Genomic DNA, 22,643 nt, shown 5'->3' on the forward strand with positions numbered 1-22,643 from the left:
CCGGGCCAGAGGTGCCGGGCCGGGGCCTCGGCGGCCGGGCCGGGGGCTCGGGGGCTTAGGGGCTTGGGGGCCGGGCCGGGGGCTTGGGGGCCGGGCCGGGGGCTCGGCCGGCGGTGCCGGGCCGGGGGCTCGGCCGGGAGTGCCGGGCCGGGGGCTCTGGGGCCGGGCCGGGCTGGGGACTTGCAGTGCCGGGGGCCGGGGGTGGGCCGCGTGTCCTCCCCCCACACCCCTCCTTACCTGCTTCAGACTTCCCGCGACTCAAATGTTCGCGGGAAGCAGGGGAGGGGGCGGAGACTTTGGGGAGGGGGCGGAGTTGGGGCGGGGCCGGGGCCCTGTGGAGTGTCCTCCTTTCGGAGGCACTAAATATGGTAACCCTAATCAAAAACCTAGAAGGGAAGGCAAGAGTTCTGTTTTAGCCAGGTTGAGCTTGAGCTGAGGGTTAGACATCCATGCGGAGATGTTAGAGAGAGAGGCTGAGACTGTAATTTGGACAGAAAGAGAGATGGGATAGAGAGCCAGATCCATGAATTTATCTGCACAGAAAGGGGAGTTTGTGTTTGTGGATAGATTGCCCACAGAGGTGTCAAAGGAGAAGGGAAGGGTGCCAAGGACAGATCCCTGTGAAACCCCCACAGAAACCTAACATGTTAAATAAAGAATTTCAAGGAAAATAGAAATGTACCATGGAATAATTCCCTATAGAAAAGGAAAAGAGTTGAAAAGGTTAACGTGAGCCACAGTTAAACAGTGGCTCCACAGATAAATAGTAACTGAGCTAACATGAAGACTGTAGTCTTTTGTTTTCACAAATGAGTGCATTTCATCTTCAGATTTCCAGGTAAATTTGCTTTTAATTAGTGTCTTTTCTATATTGTAAGACCTGGGGTAGACCCTCAGCTAGTGTAAGCTGTCGGAGCTTCATTGACTTCAATGGAGATGTGATAATGTACACCAGCTGTGAATCTGCCCCATGATTTTTGTGATTACTTCACAGCAGCATGAAACAAGTCCCCAAGGAAATAAATGCTTGTCATCCTCAGAAATATTAAGCAGTCGAGCCATGTTTTTATTATCTGAACAGACATCTCAAAAACCAAGGATGCATGTGCCATACCATGAACTAAAAATGAAATAAATGAATAGAAATAATTCATTTCCATGTTCTAATCAGTGGAAGCTGTTGTCTTCCAATTACCCTGATGTTACCGAAAACGAGTCTGGAGACAATAGGTTGATTCTCCTGCTAAAAGGCACGTGAAATTGCATCCTAAGTACACAATAAAGGCATAAACAGTTCACGCCTCCTTGAAAAAGTTCTCTCTTTTCCTTCTGCCCTTGAATCCAGTAGGCAAAAATAAATAAATAAATAAATAAATTCAGAAGAGGAGAGGACTTTAACAAAGTACCATATAATGCCAAACCTTGTAAAAATGTTTAAATCCAATCAATCAATACCAAATGCCCACACCTTAGTCTAGGGCAGCATAATGCCAATGCAAAACTTGTTCTAAACTAAGCTCTTCACATTTTAGCATCAGCACCAAAAGGTCTTTTATGATCAAACAGCTAAAAGGGTATTGCTATCACAAATGGAACAAATTCAAGAGAATATACAGTAAACTCGAGTAGGGAGAGTGTGTAAGTCTTACATTCGGACAGTGGTATTTTTTTTAACAGGAATATTGATTGATATGCCTGTAAGAATCCAAGATAACACAACTCAAATAGCCCACTGCTGAAGTGTTTTGCAAAGAGTTCAAATCCCTGCAGCAACCACACTATTCATCAGAGCTATGTACTGCTGACCATCTAGCATAGATCCCTTAAAGAGACAAAGGGATGAAAATATTAGCTCTGTCATTCTAATCAGTTCTGTATAAAACTTTTCTTTGTTTAAAAAATGTTACATTTACACTCAAGTGTACATTATTACTTTTGAGTATTACATCAGCAGCAGGAAATACAGGGATAGAGAATGGTGGGTTTTAGGCATCTTTGAGAACTCTAAAATCTCTTCTCTAAAGCTGTTACTCCATAACAGGTGCATTGCTAAGAATACCTACATGCATAATATGTTTTTGTTAATAACCTCATATAAAGGTATGTTGGTAAAGAGACTCAGGATCACTTCTAGCACTGCACAGAATCTCCTCTTTCATGTTCACAACTTTTATGAAAATCCAAAATTCGTGTCCATACAAAATACAAGAAAAAAAATGGGATGACAAAACACGGGCCATCAACATAACAGCTGAAAAAACTGATGTTTAATGTGCTGTACCAGGAACTTGCCACTTCTCAGAAGTGTTCAGTTATATTAAAGCAATTTTTCTGGAGATAAATTGTCTTCTTTGGGCTAAATTCTGCACTAACTTATGCCCCATACAACCTCTTTAATTTCCCTTAATATCTCTTTTAAACAACTAATCAGTATAAAAGACCTTCAACATCTCGTCTATCAGCTAAATTAAGGTTCTCCTAGTCAGTTGAGAACTGGGAATGGGAGAAAAGGGGTAACACCTGAGAGTGGGGAGTGAAGACATTCCTTCATAATAAACGTTCGTGTTTGGCTACAGTGATGCAACCAGAAGCTTTTCAGCAGTGAGAGGCTGTGCAATGTCTATCTGTAAGTATCGTTTTCCATAACAGAACTTACTGTAGGTGTCTTAGTTCAAGATGGTTGTCCTTGATACTAACAGATAGATGTGGGGCATTTACTGAGTAGCCATGTGTAGTTGAGTGGGTTTCATTTGCCATTACTCTTCAGTCTCCAATCACATTAACCATTTCAAGACTAGGGACACATATCCAGTACAAAAACTCACAGCTTCCTATACATTCCACCACAGGAGCTTTGGATCTGGGCCACTCTTGATGTCAGTTTCAGGGTTTGAACTTTCCATTGACAATTGCAGGGCCAGAGTTTGGTGACCTTCAGAGCAGGGTGTAAGGTCTATTTGTTTGCTCAGACTCAGATGATTTTACAAGAGGGAACGGGGGTTTTGTAGTAACAAACAAAAGGCTCTGTCAATTTGGGCTGGAGTGTTCTTACTCAAGTGCCTTTTCTGATGGGTGCAATCTACACTTCTAAATATATTTGGCTGTCCCTCCAGAAAATGCCAGAATTCTCAAGATTAGTGTACTCAAGTGCTGTGACTTCCAGTATTTATATAAAAATCATATTCCATATAACTTGCCTGCAGATTGGCTCAAATGAATTTACAGGACTAGCTTATTATTTCCACATATTCAAACACATGCAACAATATAGAGGAATATCCAGTAAGAATTGTTTTCAATTTTAATCTTTACAGAAATAAACATTTCACCTTTGTTCCCACCATCCAATATCAAACATAGGGATTATGTGTCGAGAGCAGCCAGAAAGCTATACATCTTTCTCATAACATCCTTATCATCCTTGCTCCAGGCTTCAAGAGAAACCAGGAATCATTAGAATCCTTCAGTGGAATCAATAAAACCCAACTATGAGCCAAGTAAATATTTCACTTTTTTTTATCCTGCTTGACGTCAGCAATATCGGTGCCCATTTACTTATCTTTTAAATGCATGATTCTCTTTCTCCCTTCCTGAACGAAAGATGAAAATCGATCAAATCCAACAAAATGGTGTGGGATACAGGCTGGACAGGAGTCTCTTGAATATCACAATGCACCTTTTAGTTTAGCTTGCAATATCAAGCTATGGATCTTGAATCCTTTCTTGTACTGGGCACTGATTTGTCCAGAATCAAAGAAACCATATTGCTAAATGGAATGTGGTACATTTAAATTTCTTATTCTAGGAGCATAAAGGTTAGATGGCCTGCACTTCAACTACAAGGAAGCTGCATCAGCTCACTGGGCCAAATTCTACCATGTTCATTGACATAGTGGGCTGTATGTCAGTGCAGAACAGGTCCGTTATCATCACCATGGAGTTCCTTCTACAGAATTTTGTTGGCCATATACTAGAGGAAAAGTTATCAATGTAGTTATCATTGAGTATGGATACCCAGTGATAGTGCAATGCATGGAGATGTGGGTAGACTCTTGAGATCAAATCCTTTTGCTTTTGTTCCTGGGCCAATAAGAGCTGCATGCTCAATGAAGGCTGTGTCAATAATTCCAGGAAGAAGGTTGGGGAAAGAAAGCAATTCATAATCCTTTCCAGTCACCCCTCTAGCCAACCTAGGTATTTCATAGGCAAGCTCCAGAGGGAGCATAGGCTAGACCATGTAGGCCATAAGGAAGCGGTGGTTCCAACATGGGGCATTTGAGGATAGAGGACTGAATGAAAGGTGAAAATGAGGAGGAAACTTGGAGAAGCCTCATTCACACCATCAAAAAAAAAAAAAAAAAAAAAAGAGAGAGAGAGAGAGAGAGAGAGAGAGGTGTCTTCAGTTCATATGGTTTCCAAGGGACAAATTGTGAATCGCTTACTCACACTGGCGAGCAGTTACTCGAAGAAGTAGTTCCACAGACTTTGCTGGGACTACTTGAGTGAGTACAAGTGTTCAACAATGGGAGTAAGGGTTCCATAATCTCACCCTAATAAAATAGAACAACAACATTACTTTTTTAGATTAATTTTACTGCCATTAATTTTTATTTGAAAAAAGTCAGATCTATGGATGGGTAGCAAACACTTGGGGATTCTGTGGCATTGCCTATGAAGTACAAGTACTGGCATGAAAATAATCTAATTATTAGTAAGCATTTCTTAAATGCCAGTGGAGTGCTTGCTGCTGTACACGATACGTAATGTAGACAGTCCCTGCTCTGAAGAGCTTATAATGTACCATGTACAATCTACTTGAATATGTATACTGCATGTACACCTGCTGCATATTGTACTTTGTGCTGCATTTCAGTAGAGTGATGTGCACGGAACAGCTCGGTTCAGTGTGGAAAGAAAACAAACTAGAAAGCTCTTCTGTAACACCTAGAGTCACAATTGTTTTCAGTTAAGTGAAGAAAGAGCCTGTTTAACTCCTCTGGCTTTGCCCTTGTATAAAAGTGAAGTTATCGATAAGCTGACAGACTCATTCATTGCTAGATTTGTGCCATCAATTTTAAAACAGCAACACTATTCACATTGGAATTTTCCAAATATAGACTTGACAACCTACTTCTAGCAGCCTGAGGGGAGAGGCATGACTGCTTCATTAATTGGGACAACGAGCACTGTCTACAATAGAGTTTCCTCTGAAAACTGACTAGGTCAGTTGGATGGCAAATGTACTATGTCAAACAATAGCTCCTATAGGTGGACAAGGTCCTTTTCTAGCTAACCTTTTTTCTTAATGAATCCAACATTTGTATTACTACACACAAAATGTTACATTAATATTATTAGAAGTTCCGAAGTTAAGCATTCAAAAATTTGGAATTGCCAGAATTAAAGTTGTCTTAAGGCTAACCTTAATTCAGCCTCTCTGTGCATATAGATTTGATAATTTCATAAAGTTTAAGATCAGAAGGTACCATTAGATCATCTAGTCCAGTGGGGCCTGGCCCAGCCTTATTACGTAGGTGGGTCACATGAACCTAAGCACAACCTTGTATGGCCCATCCTTCCTTGTGTAAACTAAAATGATGTAAACATGATGACAAAAGGCTAATGAATCGGCCATTATTATATATTGTGTTGAAGCAGGATGCAGGCCTTATGAAATGCTTGGGTGGGGTGTGTATGGCCAGCAGGCCATAGGTTGGACACCCCTGAGCTAGTCTGACCACCTGTAGATCACAGGCCATTAAATTATACCTGTACTGAGCCAAAAACTTTTATTTGGCTAAAGCATGTATTCCAGATAAGCATCCAATCTTGATTCAAAGTCATCAAGAGATTATAATACAGGTTTTAATTACATGATCACGTACAATTTTTTCCCACAGGATCCCTCTCTCATTCAATGCACAGGATGGACAGTGTTCGGTGAATGATTAGCTATTAAATATTTTATTTTATCCTCACTGTGTGGCCCCAGGCCTTATTTACTGCACACTATTCAATCTCTGCTCTGAAGAGAGAATTGTTCATTTCCTTATGGGCTTTTCTATGGTGCTCATCACTGTTAGTATTTGAGTGCTTCACAATCATTAATTAATTTATTTTCAAAAGTCCTTCCCTGAGAGGGAAGGGTTATTGTTATATCCTCATTTTACAGATGGAGAACCGAGGCAGAGAGATTAAACTATCTACTAATTTTGGGTGTCCAATTTGAGACACTTGGGGCCTGATTTTTCAGAGTATTTAGCATTATGGAGCACCTCATACGTCCAAAGCACAGTCCCTGTTGACTTCAGCTGCAACTGTGAGTGTTCAGCACTTATGCAAATTGGATGTCAAGGTTGCAAGTCAGGTACCCAGAAAATGAGGAACATACAATTAGTGGCCACCTTTAAAAAGTTTAAGTGACTTGCCTAATGTCACACAATAACTCTGTGGCAGAGGCAGCACTAGAATCCAGTTCTCCAGGGAAGCATTCTACTGCCTTAACCACGAGACCTTCCTTTCCAGCCATTGGATCTTGTTATATCTTTGTCTGCTAGACTGAAGAACCCATCATCAAATACTTGAGTGCACTAGTAGGCACAGACTCTTCTGCCCCTTCTCTCCAAGCCTGATCCCTTCTGTCCTGTCCTCACCAACAAATCCCTTTTCCAGTCCTGTCACTTCCCCATCCCTGGCTCCTTGTCCCAGTGCCATTCTCCTTGCCTACCCAGTCCCAATCTCCCCTCCTTAGGCTTCTCATCCCAGTCCTATGTCCCCTCGAGGCACAGGGTCTGATTCCCAATCTTCCTCCTCACACACAGTCCCAGTCTCCTTGTCCAGCTAGTCCCAGTTCTCCCCTCTTGGCACCTTGTCTCTTTCCCTCCCACCTAGTTTCAATCCCAGTCTCCCCACACCCATACCTAGTCCCAGTCTCCTTGTCCAGCTCTCAATCCCAGTCTCCCTTCATGGCTCCTCATTCAATCTCAGTCTCCTCCTCAGATCCCTGTCCCAGTTTTTTTGATGGTCAGCCCCAGCTCTACCCCTAAACCCCAGCTCCGTATCAAATCTGCCTTCTCTCCCCCATCAGCTAACTGACTCCCAGTCTCCCCACCATATCCCTCACTGGCTCCCAAACCCAGCCTCGCCTCCCAACCAGTCCCAGCCACCCAGTCTCCTTGCTCAGCCAGTGCCAGCCCCCACTCCAATTCCCAGTCAGTTTCTCTACTCCTCCCACCAGCCACCTTGTTCCAATCTATTATTTTTCTTCTCCCCAGTCTGGCTTTTAAGAACATAAGAATGGCCATACTGGGTCAGACCAAAGGTCCATCTAGTCAGTATCCTGTCTTCCAACAGTGGCCAATGCTAGGTGCCCCAGAGGGAATGAACAGAACAGGTAATCCTCATGGGCATGTGTGAACTGAGATTCTTCAAGGGCTTTTCACTTGATTAAATTTGGGTGAATTTTTACAGGGATGGCAAAAGACAGATGCTTGATAAAAAGCTCACGCATTTGCCAAACTTCAAGCAGAGGGGAATGAGAGTGTCTCAAAGAAAAGATCACCAGATTTTTTTAACATAAGTAAAGCAATAGTCCCCACCCCCACAGTTTTGTTCTCAGAAATGGCTGAACCATTTTGGCTAAAATTTTCTAAAAAAATTCTGCTGGGGGAGACACCTGGCATAGCAAATGCCCAAATGCTTAAAGTTTGACAAAGTTATAAGTGGGGCTTCTGTTTTTCGGGGTTTATAACATTTCATTTTTTTGTTTTTTTTTTTAAAGCAAATTTTGAGTTTTATGTAGATGTCCAAATTTCTGGGGAGGGAGTTTGGAGTGTGAGTGGGGGGCTAGATACACTTAGGAGTCTTTAAACTTAAAGCCAAAACACTCCCTGACAAAAACAAAAACATCAACAAAGGAACGAGCTGCAGGAGTAAAAAGATAATGCAGGCAGAAATCCAGCAACAGAGTGGGGCTATCCAGTTTATTGCACCCAGTGCAGAATGTATGATTACCTGTCCTATAGGCAGGTGGCATATGTGTGCATTTGGTGCAAGGAGCTTCTGACCCTCTGAGACCGTGTACGGGCTTTGGAGATCAGAGTGGCTGAACTGGAGGAGACAGAGAAGTACATAGATGAGACTTTCCGGGATACAGCAGAACAATCCCACCCCCAATCTGACAGCCTCTGTGCTGTTGGGGAGGATGAAAGTCACAGGGAAGGAGAACATCCAACTGGAGCAGAGCGAAATGATCCCATAGTTGGGACACTCCTTCCAGATGATGTTGTGGTATCCTCTCGCACTGAGGATACCTCTCTGTGGGAGGGAACTCCAGTTTTTAGAAAGAGACAGGTATTAGTAATGGGCGATTCGATCATTAGAAACATAGATAGCTGGGTTTGCGATGACTGGGGAAAATCACATGGTGACTTGCCTGCCTGATGCGAAGGTTGCTGATCTCTTGAGACATCTAGAAAGACTTATGTTTAGCACTAGGGAGGAGCCGGTGGTTGTGGTACATGTAGGTACCAATGACAAAGGGAAAGCCAGGAGACAGGTCCTGGAGGCCAAATTTAGGCTGCTAGGTAAGAGATTGAAGTCCAGGACCTCCATGGTAGCATTCTCTGAAAGGCTTCCAGTTCCATGCACAGGGCCAGTTAGGCAGGCAGAACTGCAGGGTCTCAATGCGTGGATGAGACGATGGTGTAGGAAGGAGGGGTTTAGATTTTTTTTTAGGAACTTGGAAAAGAGGGAGCCTATACAGGAAGGATGGGCTCCACCTAAACCAAAATGGAACCAGATTACTGGCACTTAAAATTGAAAAGGCCGTAGAGCAGTTTTTAAACTAAGGGCTGGGGGAAAGCCGACAGGTGCGGAGGAGCATGTGGTTTGGACAGAGGCATCCCTTAGGGGAGCAACTTTTCATGGAGATTCTCTATGTCCTAGTAAAGAGGAGAGGATGGAAGATGATAAAATATGGGTAGGATCTGATGAGAAACAGTCAAATGAAAAAAAGTCCCATTCAGTTACATCATGTAATGGTAGACAGCTAAAAAGTGACAAGTTTTTAAAGTGCTTATATACAAATGCTAAAAGTCTAAATAATAAGATGGGTGAACTAGAGTGCCTCATATTAAATGAGGATATTGATATAATAAGCATCACAGAAACTTGGTGGAATGAAGATAATCAATGGGACACAGTAATTCCAGGGTACAAAATATATGAGAAGGACACAATAGGTCGTGCTGGTGGGGGAGTGGCACTATATGTGAAAGAAAGTGTAGAATCAAATGAAGTAAAAATCTTAAATGAACCAAACTGTACCATAGAATCTTTATGGAGAGTAATTCCATGCTCTAAGAAGAAGAATATAGCAGTAGGGATATATTACCGATCATCTGACCAGGTTGGTGATAGTGACTGTGAAATGCTCAGGGAGATTACAGAGGCTATTAAAATAAAAGCTCAATAATAATGGGGGATTTCAACTATCCCCATATTGACTGGGTACATGTCACCTCAGGATGGGATGCAGAGATGAAGTTTCTTGACACCTTAAATGACTGTTTCTTGGAGCAGCTAGTTCTGGAAACCACACAAGGAAAGGCAATTCTTGATTTAATCCTAAGTGGAGCACAGGATCTGGTCCAAGAGGTGAATATAGCTGGACCACTTTGTAATAGTGATCATAATATAATTAAATTTAATATCCCTGTGGCGGGGAAAACATCACAGCAGCCCAACACTGTTGCATTTAATTTCAGAAAGGGGGACTATACAAAAATGAGGAAGTTAGTTAAACAGAAATTAAAAGGTACAGCGCCAAAAGTGAAATCCTTGCAAGCTGCATGGAAACTTTTTAAAGACACAATAATAGAGGCTAAATGTATACCCCAAATTAAAAAAATATAGTAAGAAAACCAAAATAGTGCCACCGTGGCTAAACAACAATGTAAAAGAAGCAGTGAAAGACAAAAAGGCATCCTTTAAAAAGTGGAAGTTAAATCCTAGTGAAGAAAATAGAAAGGAGCACACACTCTGGCAAATGAAGTGTAAAAATATGATTAGGAAGGCCAAAAAAGAATTTGAAGAAAGCTAGCCAAAGACACAAAAAGTAATAGCAATTTTTTTTTAAAGAACATCTGAAGTAGGAAGCCTGGTAAACAATCAGTGGGGCCACTGGACGATCGAGATGCTAAAGGAGCACTCAAGAATGATAAGGCCATTGCAGAGAAACTAAATGAATTCTTTGCATCGGTCTTTACGGTTGAGGATGTGAGGGAGATTCCCAAACCTGAGCCATTCTTTTTAGGTGACAAATCTGAGGAACTATTCCAGATTGAGGTGTCATTAGAGGAGGTTTTGGACCGCCTGATAAACTAAACAATAATAAGTCACTAGGACCAGATGGTATTCACCCAGGAGTTCTGCACGAACTTAAATGTGAAATTGCAGAACTACTAACTGTAGCTTGTAACCTATCATTTAAATCAGCTTCTGTACCAAATGACTGGAGGATAGCTAATGTGACACCAATTTTTTAAAAGGGCTCCAGAGGTGATCCAGACAATTATAGGCCGGTAAGCCTGACTTCAGTACCAGACAAACCGGTTGAAACCATAGTAAAGAACAAAACTGTCAGACACATAGATGAATATAATTTGTTGGGGAAGAGTCAACATGTTTTTTGTAAAGGGAAATTATGCCTTACCAATCTACTAGAATTCTTTGAGGGTGTCAACAAGCATGTGGACAAGGGGGATCCACTGGATATAGTGTACTTAGATTTTCAGAAAGCCTTTGACAAAGTCCCTCACCAAAGGCTCTTAACCAAAGTAAGTGGTCATGGGATAAGAGGGAAGGGCCTCTCATGGATCGGTAAGTGATTAGAAGAAATGAGGGGGTCTAAATTAGCTGTTACCATTCAAGAAAGAGATCTTGGAGTCATTGTGGATAGTTTTCTAAAAACATCCATTTAATGTGCAGCGGCAGTCAAAAAAGCAAACAGAATGTTGGGAATCATTAAGAAAGGGACAAATAATAAGACCGAAAATATCATTTTGCCTCTATATAAATTCATGGTACGCCCACATCTTGAATACTGCATGCAGATGTGGTTGCCCCATTTCAATAAAGATATATTGGCATTGGAAAAGGGCAACAAAAATTATTAGCGGTATGGAACGGCTTCCGCATGAGGAGCGATTAATAAGACTGGGACTTTTCAGCTTGGAAAAGAGATGACTAAGGGGGGATATGATAGAGGTTTATAAAATCATGACTCGTGTGGAGAAAATAAATAAGGAAGTTTTATTTACTCCTTCTCATAACACAAGAACTAGTGGTCACCAAATGAAATGAATAAGGAACATGGTTTAAAACAAACAAAAGGAAGTATTTTTTCACACAACGCACAGTCAACCTGTGGAATGCCTTGCCAGAGAATGTTGTGAAGGCCAAGACTATAACAGGGTTCAAAAAAGAACTAGATAAGTTCATGGAGGATAGGTCCACAAATGGCTATTAGCCAGGATGGGCAGGGATGGTGTCCCTATAGCCTCTGTTTGCCAGAAGCTGGGAATGGGTGACAGGGGATGGATCACTTGATGATTACCTGTTCTGTTCATTCCCTCTGAGGCACCTGGCATTGGCCACTGTTGGAAGACAGGATATTGGGCTTGATAGACCTTTGGTCTGACCCAGTATGGCCGTTCTTATGTCCTTAAGGATTATTTATCTGTATTTATCAGTTAAAACTGAAAATCAGAATCCCTGATGATAAGGAACTGAAAATAAGGTCTTATAATAGGAAGTACTAGGGAACCTTAATTCTAGGTGGTGCTACCAGCCCTGCGTAAAATACAATACAATAATGAAAGCTATTGGTAGCTATAAACTGATGGGTGCTCCTACATTTCTGATTTTTCTGCATTCATGACACTAAACAGAAGAAAAAATGACTTTTACTATAGTCTCCTTTCAGGTGCTTGACCGATCTAGTACACTATGGACTATGTATTTCATGTTATGGACCATTAATCAAGAGAGATTCTATTGTGAAGAACCTCCCCCTCCCTACTCCTGAATCTAGAACCCATAACTTAATTGTAGCAACCTAAGATCATGGTTATCTGAAACAGTGATATCACAACAGCATTAAGGATATAAACTCAGGGTGATAGGGTGGTTGCTTTGTTATCTTCTCCCAATTAGCTGTATCTTATCTGTTTGTTTCCTAGTTGTGCATCCAGGGCTTTACACTGATTATTCATTACAGTATTACCATATCCCTCTCTTGTTGCCTGCAGCTCCCATTGCTCTAATCTCTCCAACTGCCTTTTCTGTTTGTTTTTATCCTCTTGTGTGTTTGATACTTCCATTTTGGAGTCCCCCACAAATTTGATCATGGTTGAATTTATGCGAAAGAAATACAAAATAGCCAACAAAAAAAGACACAAAGCAGCCACGTGGAGTACAGAGTAATTCCACCTGGAAGTTCTCTATGAACCATGGGCTGAAAGCTACAGGCTGAGTATATATAGATTTTTGTTTCTGTGATGATGAAGAAGAACAAAAATATCCCCACTTTGCAGTTCTCAAAAAAAAATCAAAGGGTGACATTCAATCCTGTGCAGAAGTCTAACACAGGGCCTATGCACAGCTCAAATCCTATTCAAGGCGGTAAGTGGGGAATTTTACCCTAAAACCATAGTTTGGTTCAGTTTTGGGTAGGTTCAGTTTTGGTTCAGATTTATAAACATTTTGCATGTATCTGCAAACATTCACTTCAAACCATATTTTCAAATGTAAGTGCACTGCTTAATAAAAATGGACGGCTTTTCGTAGGAAGCACATCTAAGACGATAATAAAGCAGTAAATAAACTTCCAAAACTATCAATGTTGCAGCAATTAAAATATTTGTCTGACATAAATTCTGACGAGTTAAAGACTTTCAACCCAATCCTGAATTAGGAGGTTCAAGCTATCCAAATAATTCTTGGAATCAAGTAACTCACCCTCTGCATTAGAGAAACAATGGCATCCACTGCTGCTGTCAGACCCTTTCCCTCTTATTACAGTTAATCAGAAGCATAAACACCATAATGAAGCCGAGCCCCTGAAAACTCACCAGGCTGTGCATAATTTCCACTCCAGCTGGATTCACTGTAAGTGCCTCATCATACAATTGCTTAGCCTCCTCCAAACTGCCTTTCATCTCTGCAAGTCTCCCACGCATGTACAGCACAGTGTGAGATGTGGGGAAAAGACTAGCTGCCTCCTGGATACAAAAGCCTGCTTCTTTGAGATGCCGTTGTTCCATGAAGAGTTCAGCTACAAAACAAAAACTACCATTAGTTTAAATAATTCAATAACCTTTATATTTGTAGTAATTACACTTTCTCCCTTAAACACATTAAATTAGAAGGTCTGGATCCTGCAAATGCATACTATTATGGTTAGTACTTACTACTGTGAGTAGCTCCATTGAATCGAGACTACTCTTAGCAGTAAGCACACAGAAAGGTCTCTATTCAGGAAAGCATTCCTGGCAAACTTTAAGCATATGCTTAAAGCCGTCCTTAAAGTGCTGTCCTGAAACGGGACAGACTTAAGTATGTACTTAAATGTTTTCTGAGTTGAAGCTAAATATGTGCTGGATCTGGCCCTAAAAGAGCACTATTAGTAGCTATGTAAGGCCATTTCCAAACAGATGGAAGGAAGGCAGAATAAGAAGTCATGGTTGTCTGGTGGGAGGTTTGACAATGTCAGAGTAATAGGGATACATTTAACTGAGGGGGCAGTTCTCTTATTTAAAGGGGAACTCCGAACTTGACTAATTTCTCTCAATGAGTTTTCTGATTCTCTATAAAGGTCTATATTCTATGTATTAGAGACATATTATATATTAAATGTCATATTTATTATTAATATACACAAACATGCACTCGCCATAAAGACAGAGATCTTAGATGAAGTCGCTAACTGAAAATGCAGTTGTTCTGCTGTTTACTTTTCTCATCAAGTAGCAATTGTACTAATGCTTTTCTCGCAAAGAAAAAATGGAACAAGCACACTAATGCACTTTATTGACACTAACAATTTGTTTGTTAATATAAACACTGAACAAGATTTATTATGAACTAAATCCAGCTCCAAATATTCCTAAAAAACCTCAAAAAAGGCTTCACAACAGGACATTCAGATTTCATTGAGCCATGTATTTGAAATGGGAGCTTCTAATATTAAAAACAAATACAGTAATTCTCATTACTGCCACCAGGGAAAAGCAGCCTCAATTTCTTTGTTCTATCACCTCATCATGTTACCTGTGCTAATCAGCTGTGGAGGCTGCTGGACTCATTTCTGTATTCATTCCATATTATAGTACAGACGCTCCCCGGGTTACGCAAGACCCGATTTACGCAAATTCGCACTTATGGAAAAAGTTCCATAAGCCAGAAACAGGATTTTCGAGTCGCAGAAATTTTTGTGCAATGTACAGGTATACGTTTCCAACTTATGCAAAATGCGACTTACGCAAGGCTTTCCAGAATGGAACGATTGCCTAAGTCGGGGGGCATCTGTACAGTAACTCCTTGCTTAATGTTGTAGTTCTGTTCCTAAAAATGTGACTTTAAGCGAAACGATGTTAAGTAAATCCAATTTTCCCATAAGAATTAATGTAAAGGGGGGCAGGGGGAAGGGTTAGGTTCCAGGGACATTTTTTTCACCAGACAAAAGACTATGTTTTTATATATATATATATATATATATATAACACACACACACACACACACACACACACACACACACAGTGTAAGTTTAAAACAAACAATTTAATACTGTACACAGCAATGATGATTGTGAAGCTTGGCTGAGGTGGTAAGTCAGAGGGTGGGATATTTCCCAGGGAATGCCTTACTGCTAAATGATGAACTAGCTTTTGGCTGAGCCCTCAAGGGTTAACACATTGTTAATGTAGCCTCACACTCTACAAGGCAGCACGAATGGAGGGAGGGGAGACAGCACACCCTGTGTGAGAGAGAGAGAGATGCCCATTGCCCCTTTAAGTACGCTGACCCCACCCTAAGTACATTGCCTTGTTAAGTAGATCAGCAAGTTGAGACAGTAGCTGCTCTCAGGAAGCTCCCTCCATCCTGAACCCTGTCCTTTCACCCTCCCACCCCCCCATGGAGATGGGGTAAACGGGGTGTAGGAGCAGGGGGAAGGGGGACACCCTGACATTAGCCCCTTTCTCTCCCCAACCCTGCACAGCAGGCAGAGGGCAGGAGCAGCACATGGCTGTGGGGGGAGGGACAGCTGAACTGCCAGCAACTGATAGCCTGCTGGGCAGCTGCCGCACAGGGAACTTAGGGGAGTGGGGAGCTGATAGGGGGGCTGCTGGTCCACCCTGGTTCCGAGCCCCCACCAGCTAGCTACAATGGGCTGCTCTTCCTGCAAGCAGTGGACAAACCAGGTGGCTGCCAAACGACATTAGAAGGGAGCACTGCACAACTTTAAACAAGCATGTTCCCTAATTGATCAGCAACATAACAATGAAACAATGTTAACTGGGATGGCTTTAAATGAGGAGTCACTGTAAGTTGCAGCCTTGTAAAAGCTTGGTTCAAAATTTTCAAACCCAGGTGCTAAAGGTAGGCAACTGATTCTGTATGTTCTTATGTTCATATTTCAACACTGATTTAAATGGTCAGATTTTCAGTGGCAATGAATAACTTCAACTACAAAAGAAGTCAATCAGAGCTGTTGGAGCTCAGCACTTCTGAAAATTAGGTGCCGAACCTTTAGACACCCTAGTCTGAAAATAGTGCCCTTAGCTTGTTGGATGACACAGATGATTCAAGGGATTGGTAATGAGATACGGAGCTTTCTGCCTGCATGTGAACAGATCAAAAATACATCACAGGTTGGTAGCAATCAAAAGTTATGGCCTATCTGAAATGAGATTGTGGCCTCAGGCTACATTGAAAGTGGCACTTATTAGCAGACTCAGTGGGGTCAAATAATGAAGGGATGCAATTTTTGAACCCCATCTAATCCCTGAGGATGGTCTTTCCAGGTCATGGGTGGGACACTGTGGAGAAGCTTGCAAGTGGTTGGCCATGCCTGCGCTGTAATGTAGATAAATTATGCCATTCTCCAGGGTTATCAATCTGGCTCCTTTCATGAGCAAAACATTCAGCTTTCAAAAGGAGCTCACTTTTTAAAAGATGCTCATATACTCTGAGAAGTTCTGTGTATTATTTGCAGGAAAGAAACTGCATGCTTAACCAGAATAAAATATCGGCATACAGTTCCTTCCCAAGGCTCCAGGGGGATGCAGATATCTCATCAAGCTGAGGATATGCTGAACCTTATTCCAAATTTTGTGGGCAGGCAATATTTTACTTGCTCTTCCCAAAGCGAACAATGTTTTCCTGCCAAGTGTTGCATGGCAGCTGATGATGTGCATATGGTAACAATGCTGACTTGGGTATGCAAAGTGACAATTCACAGCCTGAATAAAAATACATTGTTTGCTAGCACAGAAGTAAATAGCAGCACAAGACCAGGGATGAAGTCAATGGGAGTTTCTTCACTGATTTCAGTGGGGTCAGGATTTCACCCCAGTTATTAATGGCCAGCACCTGCACTCAGCTAGGAATAAGTTGCCAGTAGTAATATCCTTTAGGTTTGCAGGGAGGAGGAAGAGCACCTAGAAGACCTTGATTCAACAAAGTACTTAAGCATGTGTCTAATTTAAAACACTTGAGTAGATCCACTGAAATAATTTGAAGTTAGGCACATGCTTAAGTACTTTGCTCAATGGGGGCCTGAATGAGGATAACAGTGGAAATATTGCATATGCATATTACTATCTTAGTTGCTCTGCTACCAACCAAAATAAAATGCAACTCAGACCATATAAGGTACGAATGAAGGTCAGGAGGGAAGAATGTGAGAATACATACAGCCTGTAACACAAAGTATGCAATCTGAAGAGTACTTATTCTTCCTTTTAGCTGAGCCTGTGTGTCTGTAAATCCTCTGCAGTAATCACAATTATTAAAACAACATGGAATCTAAGTAAGATCCACAAATTGTATTTTACGGTGTGGTAATGTAACATATTAAACTTCAGTCCATTTCTTTGCAGGCTCAAAAGTCAAAAGATGATTTAGTGGTGTGGAAGGTTTAATTTGCATAAAGAAAGAACAATATTGGACAACACCCAACTCTGTACTTGGTTCTTCTTTTTTAACAGATCAATTGAGAATAAGGACCTTCCTGACAGAAGCACAATGGAAGTGCTTTTGGGTTGGAGAAGCAAGTAAGGAAAGCACCCAGCGAACTAAAAGATACCAAGAGAAATATTTTAGGCTTACATGTTTCCTAGAAATTTATTTTACACTTCTACTAGTCATTCATTCTATTTATAGATGAAAAAAATGCATTTATAATCAAAGCTGAAAAACCAAGGAGTCATTTAATCTACCTGGATAATGCTCCCACCCCTTCACCTTTATATTAAATATTGCCCTAGTATTGCCACATTAGTGCAGTCCAACGCATAGGATCACATAGAATGCTCCCTTGCATCACCGAATCTTGCTGTAAATAAATTTCTGACTGGTTACTTTGTTGGTACACTGGCAATCCCAACAGGCAGCTCTATTTGGAAAAGTTGCAACACCAGGTACATGCCCCAAACCCAGGAAGTTGCTCCTCAGATGGAGTGAATAAAGTAAGATGGTAGATGTGATCTGCATTTCCTTACTTGTGAAAGCTTTCAATGAAGTCATGCAAGAGTGTTAAACTGCTGGACTGAGGAATTACTCTTCCTTCTGTTTTATTTGCAGCCTATGATTCCAGACAGGCTATATCCGGTGGCATGTACACAGTATATATCTGACAGCACAGCTATCAGTTTGACACCTCCAATGTCAATCATCCTCATAAAGGCCCAGTTAGAACAATGTAGTCGCACCATATTAAACTGGGCTAAATAAACCAGGGGTTCTCAGAGTGCTTCACAGCGAGACAACTTAAAAGAAAGATCATCTCAACCACTGACTCTTCTACCAACCTCCCAGGGGCAACAGCAGCAACTGCTACCACGGACAGTTATTAGGAAGAATTCAGGCATTTTTAACTGTCTTTATACCAGTAAGTGTTGTGTCTTTGGGTGGAGTGAGAGAGGGAGCAAACCACCCTGCACTGCCTCCTTTCCCTCTGCTTTTGAAGCCCATTCCTGCATCCACTGAAGTCAATGGGAACAGTCCAAGTTACTTCAATGGGAGCAGAACTGGGCCATTTGCTCTATTCCTTTCTCTCCTTTGTTCCCCTGCACACATTGCCCAGCCACCCATCCCTCTTCTCCCCTGCTCCTGTGGACATTCCTCTCTCGCTAGTGACTCCAGACAACTCTGACAACATTCTGTAATCACTATTTCTACTGATCGCTCCAGTCCTAATACTGGGTTTGGTGTGAGAGGGGGGCTGGCTCACATAGCCTTTCCTATGTAGCAGCAACCCTTAGTAGGCTGGCTCCACCTCCCTGCTTCCAGCCATTTCCGCTGGCATCCAGTCTCATTTACATTTAGTTGGAACCAGCATCATACCACCTACCAGCTGCAAATACTCTGCAGAGCATACTTTGAGAACTTCTGCCTTAGACTCTCTAGCTGTTTAATTATTTGACAGCATCCTGTTAAATAGTCCATCTAAATAGAATAATAGCCATTTCTACATCCAAGGGCAATTAAGAGTTTAGTGCTGGACCTTAAACTATGACTTTACTCTGGAGCATGTGCGTGTTTCAAAGTGGTATAAAGAATGACTCTCCCTTTCACCAAAGAATCCTTTCCACAGAGGTAGGAACAACGAGAATTCTATCCAAAGGAACAAAAGATACTTTAAGTGACTTTCTTAATGTGATCCACCCAGAGCAAAATCTCAATCCTTTTGAAGTTTGAACACATTCACTGGTATCTGGGATGCAATGTTTAACTCTGACAGCTGCCGCAAAGCAGACTACACTGCACCATTCCATTCTGTGTGTCAGCTGGATCTGAAACACTGACCTAAGCATCATCTGCATAAATAATATCTCTGAAAACCACGGTGCTTAAATAATGCTACAAATACTCCATAGTAAAATGACCCTGGGGGGAAGCCTTGGGGGACTGCCTCTCCCCATATTGTAAGAAGGTGACAGTGCCTACAATTATATGTGGTCATATATTTTCTGTTCCACTGAATTCATTTATTTTCAGAAGCTGTTGGCATTTGGTACCTCAGCAGCCTGTGGCCTTGTAGAGAGAGCCACTTCTTTGTGACAGTTATGTTTTCATCAGTGATTAGTCTTTATTGCCCCTGAAGAGAGATCTTTTTGCTTCTGTAAGATGACATTGCCGTTTAATCATCAACCAATCCTGTCTGCCGTTACATTATTATGCACAGGGCTGAGGATTTGGGGGCAAGTTAGCCAGAGGATTCTCTGGGATACATCCTAAACCTAACTGACTCATTTGATATAAAATGTATATGCTGGGAAGGTGGAGAGGGTGAAATTATCATGTATTCCCAAGCCAGCTGCAGAAGCAGAGCCTAGCTGCTTGTTTTTCTGAACCATGGCAATTGATTTAGATTCTCAAGGCTGTCTTTGCAAGGAAAAGGGCTAGAAAATACCTGTAAATGGAATCAGAGGGAGAGACTTACATTTCTTATTTCAAAAACAATAGGGTGCTCAGTCACAGGCTACACAGGGCCCAAAGGGTGACTCAGCAACTTTGTTTACAAAAGGTGGATAATATCAGGAGAATGACACAGAGTTACTATAGGTCACTTTCCATACTAATGGTTGCCAATGTGGAGTCCCTGTGGTCATGCGTGGTCACCAAATGAAATGAATAGGCAGCAGATTTAAAACAAACAAAAGGAAGTATTTCTTCACACAACACATAGTCAAACTGTGGAACTCTTTGCCAGAGGATGTTGTAAAGGCCAAGACTATAACAGGTTCACAAAAGAACTGTTTGCCAGAAGCTGGGAATGGGCACTGGGGGATGGATCACTTGGTGATTACCTGTTCTATTCATTCCCTCTGGGGCACCTGGCATTGGCCACTGTCGGAAGACAGGATACTGGGCTAGATGGACCTTTGCTCTGACCCAGTATGCCTGTTCTTATATTCTTATGATCCGTCCCATAAGCCAGGGCTGGAATGTGCCAGAACAGTGTTCTGGCACTTTTGCTGCATGGAGGATGCCATTTTGTTCTCAAAATGGCATCCTCAGCACAGCATGAGCTCACACGCACTGTGCGTGAGAGGTCACGTTGGCGGGGGTGTTCCCATGCTGGTGGGTACATTCTGATAGTAATGCAAACGAAAGGGGTCCAGGACAATTAGACGCCAAAGGGGTCCTTGGGGAAAAAAGTTTGGGAACCACATACTATGGCTCATTCCAAACAAATGATTGCAAAATGTACCAAAGAGCCATATTAAACTCAGGGGCAAATCCTTTAAGTGAGCACATAATGACTGTCATTTTGGCCGACATATCGCAGGTTGTACTGGGGACCTCCAGAGCCAAAAGCATCAGTCACTACAGCTTGAGCTCAAAATGTATCTGTATCCGGGGGCTGTAACACACAGACTCTGTGGATCAGCACGGCGTAGCACACACACTGACCAGAGTGTACACACATAAGATCCCAAAAAGCAACAGAGCTGCCAAAATCCTGCTGTGTGGGGGCAGCCAAGGGCAATCTGCATGGAGAAGCCCTGCACAACTTGCCTACATTGAAGCACTGCTCCATGGCAGGAGGGAGGCAGGGCAAGGATGGTCGAGGGCCACATGTCCACACATTATGAAGATTTTTTGGCTAACTCCCCCAAGCCGGGGCAGTTCAGTGGTCCAAATCCACTACTAAGGCCAGGGACATCCAATTACTTTTAAATTGTAATTACTTTTTTAATCATAACATAATTAACCTGTGGAACTCACTGCTAAAAGACATCATTAAGGCTAAGAGCTTAAAATGGTTCTAAGAAAGATCGGACATTTATATGGATAAGAACATCCACAGTTACATTATACAAGGTAAAAATGTACACAGAATATAAACTGTCATGATGTAGGGCAGAAGCCAAACACTAACTGATGGCAGGAAAAAATTTCTCCTATGGGCAGGGTTTTTTAAAAAATTTTTTTTATTATAAGGCTTCAGGGGAAGGTGCAAAAAACATCTGGTAGTTGCTGCTGTCAAAGACAGGACACTGGACTGGCTGTACCCAGGGCCGCCGGGAGCGGGTTCGGGTCCCGGTGAAAAATTTTTTTCGGGCCCCCCAGCAAGGGTGGACTGGCTAAACAGGGCTGACGAGAGGGGGGGGGAAGCTGGGAAAGCAGGGCCCCCTTCCAGACCGCCAGGCCCCAATAAAGGGCTGGGGGTGGGAGGGGGAGAAGCCGGGCCCCCTTCCGGACTGCCAGGTCCCGGTAACTTGTACCAGCTTCTCCCCCTCCCCGCCCCTCCCTTGTTGGCCCTGGCTGTACCACTGGTCTGATCCCGTATGACAATTCCCATGGTCCTATGATCATGAGTGTTTTCATATCTGGCATGTGAAAATGTCCTGCTTTTTTCGTAAGTGCTTTGTATGTGTACCTTATTCCCATCTAAGGCCCTGATCCTGAGAGATGCTGACCAACTGGGAGTTGCAGGTGGTCTATACCTCTGAGGATATGGCCCTAACTCTGGAACTCTCTTTAGCCATCATCTGCAAGGCACCAAGCTATTACTGTACCTTTTACTGGTGCACCCTGAAGATTATTTAGTTTATGTAATTTTAATGTTCTTTTGCCTTCTTTCTAGGGGCTGGGTTTTGGTAAAAGTACAGGCACATAGGATTTGCCACCTTCTATCAGATTACCGGTCCACAAAGTCCAGTATCCTGCTTTTGGCAGTGACCAAAATCTGATGACTCAGAGGAAGGTGAAAGAAATCCATAATGTGCAGAACTGACTATGAGGTGAAGAGTCCTTTTGGTTTCTCTGGGCCATTTACAAGAGAAACTGGATGGAGGCAATGGCAGGACAGAGATGAACTCAACCATCCCCATGGTTCAGAGGTGTTTGCATTTGAGGTTTAGCTCAGGCTCCTTTCTAAACAGAAGCTTGGCCTATGCCGGAGAGACTGGAGCAGGGTCTGCTAAACTGGAAGACCTAGTGATACCAATGATACCAGTGATACCAATGATGGCTTCTCTCCTTCACCAGTAATATTTCACAGGGAACAAGGGCACCTCATATTATTGCTCCTGCCATGCAGATTCAAGATGAAATGTAACCCATGCCTCCTATTAAATGTTCCATGCTCTGAGAGTAAATACTACTATGGCTGATCCTAGAGATCTCACCAAAGCTGGTAAAGAAATCTTACAAATCTGAAATAACTTCAGTAACAAAGCAATGTTTGAGGGGGCTTAGGGTTATTGCAAACTAAGGAGGGAAAGCATATAAAACGTGTGCAAACAGCACTAATGTGAGTACTACTGGTTGAGCTGAATGGTATTACACAAGAATATTTGGAGAAAATAGGCCATGCCCTTTCCTGTCTCTCCACAGTTCCATTCCCTGCA

At 42.2% G+C, this 22,643-nt stretch overlaps 1 protein-coding gene across 2 annotated transcripts in view; it reads right to left on the minus strand.

The window, feature by feature from the left end:
- The window catches only part of TTC7A (tetratricopeptide repeat domain 7A), a 283,111-nt gene that overhangs the window by 49,975 nt on the left and 210,493 nt on the right, over window positions 1-22,643 (minus strand). For both annotated transcript variants that reach the window (XM_034764410.1, XM_034764411.1), the window contains one exon: window positions 13,134-13,336. In XM_034764410.1, the coding sequence (XP_034620301.1) occupies window positions 13,134-13,336 (203 nt within the window). The remainder of the gene's footprint in view (window positions 1-13,133; window positions 13,337-22,643) is intronic.

The sequence above is a fragment of the Trachemys scripta genome, chromosome 3 (assembly GCF_013100865.1).
Source record: "Trachemys scripta elegans isolate TJP31775 chromosome 3, CAS_Tse_1.0, whole genome shotgun sequence".
In the NCBI taxonomy this organism is placed as follows: domain Eukaryota; kingdom Metazoa; phylum Chordata; order Testudines; family Emydidae; genus Trachemys; species Trachemys scripta.